The 9,075-nt window shown below is 43.1% G+C and overlaps 2 protein-coding genes across 6 annotated transcripts in view; one reads left to right on the top strand and one right to left on the bottom strand.

Annotated features, from left to right (window-relative positions):
• Positions 1-1,110: 1,110 nt before the first annotated feature.
• Positions 1,111-8,911, bottom strand: DPY30 (dpy-30, histone methyltransferase complex regulatory subunit). Of its 5 annotated transcripts, none has more exons than XM_015408465.1 (5): positions 5,499-5,665; positions 4,058-4,124; positions 3,922-3,969; positions 3,195-3,337; positions 1,111-1,391 (listed from the first exon to the last, which is right to left on the bottom strand). In XM_015408465.1, exons 2-5 carry the CDS (start codon positions 4,091-4,093, stop codon positions 1,319-1,321), a joined length of 300 nt encoding a protein of 99 aa, XP_015263951.1. In that variant the 5' UTR covers positions 4,094-4,124; positions 5,499-5,665; the 3' UTR covers positions 1,111-1,318. The 5 variants fall into 5 exon arrangements, with proteins under 5 accessions (XP_015263951.1, XP_015263955.1, XP_015263954.1 ...); XM_015408469.1 differs by lacking the exon at positions 5,499-5,665 and adding an exon at positions 5,310-5,485 and having other exon boundaries at positions 1,118-1,391; XM_015408468.1 differs by lacking the exon at positions 5,499-5,665 and adding an exon at positions 5,095-5,147 and having other exon boundaries at positions 1,118-1,391.
• Positions 8,072-9,075, top strand: part of SPAST (spastin) — a 46,769-nt gene continuing 45,765 nt past the window's right edge. The window contains exon 1 of the mRNA XM_015408445.1: positions 8,072-9,071. Within this exon, the coding sequence (XP_015263931.1) occupies positions 8,671-9,071 (401 nt within the window). The 5' untranslated portion in view covers positions 8,072-8,670. The remainder of the gene's footprint in view (positions 9,072-9,075) is intronic.

Here is a 9,075-nt window from a genome sequence, read left to right as displayed (position 1 = left end):
TAGAAATGGAATTTGTAGAGGGAGTTGCCCCAGTGGAGATGACAGCCATCTACCCCTACAGGAGGTAGCCTGATGGCAATGCAAAAACAGACCCAGGTGCAAGAGCAACAGCAGTTCCTGCAACTAATGGTAGAGCAACGAGAACAATTGATGGAGCAGCTCTGTGTCACACAAACACAAAGTGAAAGTCCATGAGCAGATATGGGCCCAGGTCAGTACTTGGTGACTTCTTCCCCAGGTAGAGGTGTGGGCAAATCCAGTGTAGGTACCTTGGTTATCAGAACAGCGTATGGCCTGGCAGACATATTGCTTGTCAAGATTGTACCACAGGATAACCCATTGCAACTTATGCAGTGAAGTCATTTTGCATGGTCTGTGGATTGCTACCTATCAAGCAGTGTATTACTCCCATCTTCAAACAGCTTTCGTGGTTGCCCATATGCTTGTGTGTCCAATTTAGAATGGTTCTATTAGCCTTAGCATCCTGGGACATGCCTAGTTGAGGGACTGCTTCTTTTGGGGAAAAGCCTTCCAGAGGAAACAAGGAAAGCCCCCAACGCTGCTTTGAGACAGCAGTAGCTGTCTTAATATAAGGAAACCTTAGACAGATATTAAGGGGCTGGTGGCAAGCTATGTTGTTGAGGATGTTAGAGCTTTTACTGGTGTTAGTTTTTGTGTGAAGTCATTATACTGGTTTTAATGTGTCTGTATACCAACTTTGGCTTGTGATATAAGCCACTCTGAATATTGAGAAATGCAGGATAAAAATATTTTAATAAATGATAATTCAACATATTTCATTTTAATGGAATTTATGGGTCACTGCCAGGATCACATAGAAATATTTTTAAATACTCACTGAATGTGTTTTTCCTAGCTCCCACATACAGGACATTTCAGTGGTAATTAAAGTACTTGAAAATAATCTGAAAAGTTAGTTTCAGCTACCGTTTTTGGGCAAAGTCTATTTCCTTTCTGTCAGAACCTGGCCATGTACATATCGTACTGGGAGGTCAAGATTCTTGACTTCTCAGTCATTTGAGACTTGTCTGTTTCTCCTGTCATGAAATGTTTTATTAGAATGATTTAAAGTAGTCACCCAAATGGAGTTTCCAGACTTTATTCTGAAGCCTTAAAAGCTAGTTTAAAACAAGTGAACAAATAAAATGTAAGGTACTTTATTAAATAATTGGGGAAAAGGCTGAAGAAATAGTATGAGAATGAAATTTTTGGTTTTGTAGAATTTATACATCAGACAATGATTCATGATTATTTAAGCATATACGCTGAGCAGTCAAGCAGTCATCTTTCAATGGAATTAATTTCGGTCTTCAAACTGCGCCTTATTTTTTAACAGATACGTTGCTAGGAACTCAATAGGATTTGGTGGCCTGAAGGGGGGAAAAAGGAACAATGATTATTATTTTTTTGTACAGGCATTACTTGAATACTTATTTTAATTTAAATACTTTAATTCCTAAAACAATAACTTAAAATAAAGCGAAAAAAATAAGAAAAATCTGGATACTTTTACAGTACTGAGAAATAGTCCCATCCCTTTGTTTCCAATAGTAAAAACTTGTCCTCCTTTTGTTGACTAATTCCTCTGTTCTTTGTCCTCCATCTCTTAGCTCAACAAATTCACTTAATTTAGCTGGTTGTAATATATGCCTGACTCTCTATTCAGAAGCATTTTGGGGGCACTTCCAATTTTAATATTTAGTGTCAAGAGTATTAAGCATCTAGTAGATTCTAAAGATTTGTAAAAAATGCTTTATACTACCCAAGATCACCAAGCATCTTATTTTAATAATTTTATAGTTAAGATATGAGGAATACAGCCAGCAGCTAAGCAGAGAAACATTAGCTTTATAAATATGAGCCAGAATTTTGATTTCTCATATCATGTGTTTGTCTGCCTGTTCTTCAGTAGCTTGTCTAGTGCTATATAACCAGTAGTAGTAATAGTGTTTTCTTCTAATTTAATCTTTTTCAGGCTACACTGTAAAACTGCAAAGGATGATGGATTTTTTTATTGTTCATTTCATCTGCTCTTCTATTTTAACATGTTAAATTCATGAGAAGAGTCCTTCATTCTTTTAGCCAAATTATTCAAATTCATAGAATAAACTGATTTTATAACCAAAGCATTAGCATTAGACCTGGAAAATACAAGGAAAGCACTGTGATTTACTGAGAGGCATGCTGAGCCCACCCTTGTCCTTTCCTGCTTTGAAAGAGAAGGAAAGAAAGAAAAACTGCTTTCTACTTATCCAGGTTTGTAGACAAGAAGCAATAAAAAAGAATAAGAATACTCAGCTGTAAGTAACTCCATGCACGTATCTCCCATCCCATTTCCCCTTCTGAGGAGTTCAAGTAAAAGCTTCTGGGTTTGGGAACACTTCAGTCAAACAATCCCCTGCAACCCCTGGGTGAACTGGAATTTCCCCACAAATTGGATTTCTAACCATGGTTAAATCCCAGTTTAGAATCTAGACGTTGGGGGGGGATATAAACTCCAACATGGCCTGCTGTTTTCATTAAAGCATCATGGAGAATTGTAGCTTGACTGAAGCCTTCCCAAACCACAAAGCTTTCAATTGCACTCTGTGAAAGAAAGGAAGAAGGAGCCAGAGCAAAGAGAGTAACTGCTGTGGACATATCTTCCATGTCATCAATGTCAAATCTGATTGCATTCTGTTTATGACAGGTCAGTCTGATTTCCATCCCCATTATTATAGTTCCTTTTCAGGTTTTTGTTCTCAATGCCAGCGTTACTAACATGCAGAGTGAAACTGGATAATCAGCATTTACAACATGCTATCCATGGTGCTCATCAAATTAAGGCATACCACAAGAACAAGAGCTCCAAGCAGAAATGAAGCCCTTGCACTGATTTAGTTTTCAGAAACAAAAGATAAAAGCCTGCCCCACATGGGAGGTCATATGAATAAAAACTCCATTAAAAAAAGTACCTGCATATAGAAAACCAGCATGTCAGAAGAACTGTAGCCTTGCCTTATCCCCAACATAACAGTTTTTACAGGGAATTTTTTTGACTAGAGGAGCATTTAGTCATACATGCGACACCTACAGAAGTAATACATTCCAGATACAGATTTACTACATCAGCTGCTGTGGAAGAAAACTATATAAAGAAAAAGTATCCTCTGAAAAATGGATATGCACCATACCTCTCTTTTGCAAGCACTGCAAGGCCTTGTAATAAGATAGGCACAACTGTCTGATCCAAATAGGCACGTGTAGGTAATGACTGTAGATCCACCTTCTGTTTTGATGTCTTCTCAGCACTAGTCTTCTCATTTTCTGCTATCCGCTGGAGAATTTAAACACATGCCACATGAAGAGAGCACTCCAGTAATTTAGTTGAAAACATGAATTTCTGAATTAGAACACTCAACAGTAATCAAAGACCCTTATGTTTTACTTTATAGTCTTCACTCGACTGATTATAAAAAGAGAAAGTACAGGTTTTCAAAGGTTTTTTTTTATGCCTCAGACTCCAAAATAAAATAAAAATGTTCCCACACACTAACACTTCATGGTTTGACTTACAGCAAATATTTCTGATGGGATTTAATTAAAATAATTTAAAAGAACATGCAAAGGTATCAAAGCATTCTGTCGTTAATATAAGCTCATAATGATTTCATATACCAGGATCCACTGAGCAGCAAGCTTTGTAAGGCTGAGTCGCAACAAAGCAAGCTCCCCCCTCCCCTTAGTGCCATTATTTCAGCCTCTTTTTACAAAAAATAGTAATTTTGTGACTAAACTAGATAAGCTATTATGACTCGTGATGTGTTTCGTACCCTCATTCACTCAAAGCTAGAATTCATTAGCTTAACTCAAGGTTAATTGCAACTGAAAATAATTAAACCCCAGAAAAATCTTACTTACCTCTACATTTTCTGCAAGACCATATTCTGCATGAGGATTTTCTGGAACCTATAAAACATCACACAATTATAAAATAAAAATAATGAAATTTATTTTAAAAAATACAAAACAGTAGAATCAAAGTTTCTAATATTACCTGTGGCTGGCTCTCCATAATCTGTTCTGTGTCCATGATATGTAGAAGTTATCAAATATAAAGTAGGCTTGGAAGGAAAAAAAATACTGATCACACTGTGATGCATTTAAAAAGCTGATACGAAAAATATAATTGGTAGTTTTAAGCTGTCATCAAATAAACTTATGGTTATACTTGAGTCCAAATATTATAAACACCTATCACAAGTATCTTATAGTATGGGTTCATTTTTTTTCCTGTTGGGAGGAATTTTTCAGCTACACTTCTGCAAGTTAAATCTTGAATTTGAGTTATGACAATATTGCTTAACAACATCAAGTGGTTTAACTTTTAAAAATCACCCTTGTTGTTTGAAACCAGAAAAACTATGTGTACAAATCAGGTGTTGCACACTTTACTTCTGCAAGTGAAGCTGGCTGTAGAATCAAACAAAACTGATAAAGGTCCACTAAGCTGCAACTATCTCTGACACCAGAAACAAGACCAAAATCAAAAGTATTCTGATCTTGTAAACCTGGTCCTTAAGGGAAAATGAAATTCTATTCAGATCAGGTATTTCCCCATCAGCCAAGTCCCTCATCATCAGTGTTGGCTGAATTAAGTTTCAACTTATTCATCTTCATGTTCTGCACTCCTGCCCAGGTTGCACCCGACCCAGCACAGGTGTTACTATCACCACACTAGTCACATCACCGTTGCATGGCCTCAAGACCCAAGTTGCTGCAAATATGGAAATTTTCAGGTCCACTGCAGAAGCAGCATAAATTTTGTGCGCTGGGTTTGCTCAGTAGACCATAAGATTCCGGTTTCTAACAGTGCTATCCTAAAGAGAATTACATCAGTGTAAACCCATTTACTTCAGAAGAGGCGTAACTCTACTTAAGATAGCACTGTCCTTAGTCTTTGACGGCTGTGGCCAAAGAGTAAATCCAAGTCATAAGCAGGATGAAAGAAGCTTTCGATGGTATGATCGCCCCTAGCCCAGTCCTACATATGTTTATCGAGAATTAAATCCCATTCACTTCAAAGGAACTTACTCCCTGTTAAGTCTGCAGAGCACTGAAGTACAGAATTGCTTTGCCACGCACTAGCCTCTCACTATTTGCCCAAGAATCAGCCCAACTGCCTCGACTGAAGAGAGGCGGTTGGCTGCCTCCCCGGCCACGCACTAGCCTCTCACTATTTGCCCAAGCCTAACTGCCTCGTCTGAAGAGGGGCGGTTGGCTGCCTCCCCGGGTTTGATCAGACGCACCACGAACCTTCCCGGCCTAAAACAACAGCAGCGGACGCTTTTCTGCACGCGTGGGAGAAACAGAATAGTGGGGCAGAAGGCGCGAGAGGACTGGGACCCCACCAACTGAGGCACCGGCCTCCGGCTTCAGAGCGCGAGGTGCAGCATCCCGCTCCGCTAAGTTCAGTCTCGCAGATGGCCCTCCCTCACCTCCTCTTATCCGGGCAATCTTGGTCCGTAGGCGCAAACGATGAACAAGGATCGGTCGCGGAGCAACAAGCAAAACAACCGTCTACACTGACTGCACAGAACAGGCTGTCGTACACGAGTGCCGTAAATGAGAATGTCGTTCTTCAATGGCGATAGTACGCCTGCGTAGTGAGGACACTCGGGAGGGCGAGTGGAACGACGCCGTCTGAGTAGTAGGGGTGGTGGTAAGAATGTGGATGCATTCAAATAAATGAATTTTTTAGCTCTGCCCGTACATCTCAGCTGCTGCTCTTATGAACTCCTGTAGGTGCCAGTTCCGTGCCTCTCTCTCTCCCTCCCCAGCCCCAGGACTATGCTTTTCTAGTCCGTCCTGCCTCATGTAAAATACTACAGGAGTGGCTTTCATTTGGGGGGGGGGGGTAATTGCAGCCAGTTCCCAAAGTCTGAGCTTGTTTATTCATTCTATTTAACTCTCCAGCTTTCTCAGGATGCTTTATAGTTACAATAAACAACATGCACAAACAATAAAACATAAAAGATGAAAAGCTGGAGAAAAACCACCGCTTAAAAACTTAGTGGAATGAAAAAGATGTCTTCATCAGCATCCTTAGGAAAGGCAGTTATTTTACATAACCACCAAGCTGATCAAGGCTACAAGGAGTAAATTTTCCTATGAAGGTCTTACAATTAGGAAACAGAATCTAGCCAGGATTGACCACGGGAGCCTTGCCAGTAGAATCACATGCTTCAACAGGTTTCTTTAAAATGATTTAATCCATATATTTGGTTCCATAATTAAACTGATAGGAGGAAAAAGGATGGTATGAAAGCTGGATAGGAATCCTCATATTTCTCATCCATACTGTGTACATTTTAGCTGGGTGCTACAATGCAGGACATAGAGATTTACAGCACAGATGAACAAGGAATTCCATCTGACATTAATACAGAAGAATGGATAGCAGCAAGCATGATACTGTTGGTTATGGGACAATTAACCATCATACTTAAAACTAGTGATGCCATAATGATGTACTAGGTAGCACTAATGTGCCACAAGAGAGGCTGATGTGCCCTTAAAATGAATGCACCCCATACATCTTGGAGCATGGAAAACCAATACAGCATTAATCTGCCACTGTATTATCATAGCAAAAAAAGGCAATATGGAGTCACTGGGATTCCCTGATACAGTCTTGACAAACAGTACAGAATTGTGCATGGGGGGATATCTGGGCTATCTTACAGTTGCAAGGATACTTGCCTACTTTTCATTTTGAAAGGATGTTCTATCACAATTTATTTATGGAAGGTGATGGTGATCTTCTCTACCATTTGACTCCAAAAGTGTTGTGAAATCACCAGCATCCCTAATCTAGAAACTCACGGGGCAAGGTTTGATGGCAGGGGATGATGTCTGGTCATGTCATACTTACACAACATGGCATGCTTAGCCTCTATCAAGGTCGATTCTGGCACATGCAACTGTTTGGACTGCACCTTGAAAGCCTAGTGTACTGTTAGAAAATAAAGGATACCATAACCTTACTGAAACTAGGCAGGTTAGGAGTGCATAGTGCCTGAACTGCACACCTGTTGGGAAGCCTATGTATGCCACCTTGAGTTCCATGATAGAAGATGGGAATCCCATCATAAGATATCAGTGTAAATCAAATTTGCTATGTGGTACCTATTTGCTATATACTTGTGGTGGCAGTAAATTTTTTTAATGTATGTTATTTATAGTCTACCTTTCTCACTAAGACTCAAGGTGGATTACTCTAGGACCTAATTGTTCAAGAAACAACACTATGGCCCCGGTCACACGGGAGGTTTTGGCCCGGAAGAGGGACGGATCGGGGGCGTGGCAAACGGGTGTGATCAAACTGCAACATCTGGAAAGCAGTGCGCACCCGTCCCCGATCCATCCCTTCAGCCGGAAAACCCACTGCAACAAAGAACCTGCAAAAGAGCACGACTTACTGGAAACGGCGCAGCAAATGTGGCCGTGAGATCGCTGGAGCACCTGTCTAATCGAGGCTCCCGGCCGAACTGCGCATGCGCACACATGCGCAGTTCGGCTGCCTCGCTCTCCCTTCAGTGGCTTCCCCCCGGCATCTGATCCTGCCGGGGAGGAACTGCGTGGTGGCTCAGGGGATCTATCTGATCCCGCTGCCGCATGTCTCTTTTGGTGCAGCTCTAAAAAGCCGCACTTTGGCCGATCCAGTGTGGCAGGGGCCTATTGTTTCTAGGGCAAGGGAACCAGTTTCTTGTTCACTTAAAGAAAAAGAAAAAAGACAAACAAGACTAGTTACATTTGTGATGGCAGATAGCACCAAGGTACTGTATTCGGCAACCATTAGAGGGTTGCCAACCTCCAGGTGGGACCTGGAGATCTCCCATCATTACAACAACTGATCTCCAGGTTGCAGAGCTGTTCCCCTGGAAAAAAATGGCTGCGTTCGAGGGTGAATTCAATGGCACTGTACCCTGCTGAGATACTCCCATCCCCAGGCTCCAATCCCAGTATCTACGGGCATTTCCCAACCCAGAGTTGGCAGCACTAACCACCAAACCAGCTCCCCTACCAGTCCGGACATCCCGATAGGACATCAGCCAACCGGGGGGAAGGGCCGATCCTAACTCCCATGACGCACTGTGTTTCATCACCCACGCTGCCCTGCGTGCATCACTTCCAAAGCATTCTAAACCAGGGCGTGATGGGATTGGTAGTCTTCGAGTGAATACACTTGCAAGACCCATGACTCCATGAGGAAATTAACCCTCTGCCTCAACTGCTCTCCTGTCCCATAAGAAGGACTGTCAGTTGATTTCCGTAAGGATCTAACCAAACGAACAATGCCTGAAATAAATGTCGTCAGTCTTTAAGAGGCCACTCTGTGGGCGGCTTGGCCGTGGCTTCTAACCGTCCTATCGTATCTGCCACGCCCCCTATTGTCGCTTCATTACTGCGCGCAGGCGCTTGTTAACAATAGTCCCGAAGCCTAGAAGAAATCGTTACGGCGCTCCTTATTCCCGAAGGGTGACTGCGTAGATTCTGGAGGAGTGGAGAGTAGCGGGGCTGAGCGAAAGGGGCGTAGCCTTTGCTATGGCAGGGTCGCGCGGCTGCTTGTTGTCAGTCCCAGGCAGCGGGTTATGGCGACTGCAGTGAATGAATTCTCCGGGCGGCGGGAGAGGGAAGAAGAAGGGCTTAGCCGGCTCCAGTTCTCCGACCCGGGCCGCCGGGGCCTCCCCTTCGCCCTCGTCCGCAGCCGGGCCGGCTCCCTCCGTCCAGCACCAGCAGGCGGCGGTGGCCTCTCCTCACAAGCGGAACCTTTACTACTTCTCCTACCCGCTCTTCGCCGTCTTCGCGCTGCTTCGCTTCCTGGCCTTCCAGCTCGGGCTGCTCTTCGCCTGGCTCTGCGAACGCCTCTCTCGCGGCGGGGCGCTCATGGCAGCCGCCAAAGGCACCGCCAGCAGGACCGGCGCCGGCGACGCGCCCGAGACGGTGAGAGCCTGTCACAAGCGCGCCTTCGAGTGCATCTCCACGGCGCTGCGCATCGACGAGGACGAAGCC

This window comes from Gekko japonicus, unplaced genomic scaffold (genome assembly GCF_001447785.1).
Source record: "Gekko japonicus isolate JY-2015 unplaced genomic scaffold, Gekko_japonicus_V1.1 scaffold897, whole genome shotgun sequence".
Classification (NCBI taxonomy): domain Eukaryota; kingdom Metazoa; phylum Chordata; class Lepidosauria; order Squamata; family Gekkonidae; genus Gekko; species Gekko japonicus.
This window is presented reverse-complemented; position numbering and strand designations above follow the sequence as displayed.

Excerpts from the sequence above, each read along its gene's own strand:
- DPY30 (XM_015408466.1), bottom strand. The coding sequence starts at position 4,093 with ATGGACACAGAACAGATTATGGAGAGCCAGCCACAG. Across the intron at positions 3,970-4,057 it reads TTATGGAGAGCCAGCCACAG|GTTCCAGAAAATCCTCATGC; the intron begins GTAATATTAGAA and ends GATGTTTTATAG. Across the intron at positions 1,392-3,194 it reads GCAGTGCTTGCAAAAGAGAG|GCCACCAAATCCTATTGAGT; the intron begins GTATGGTGCATA and ends TCCCCCCTTCAG.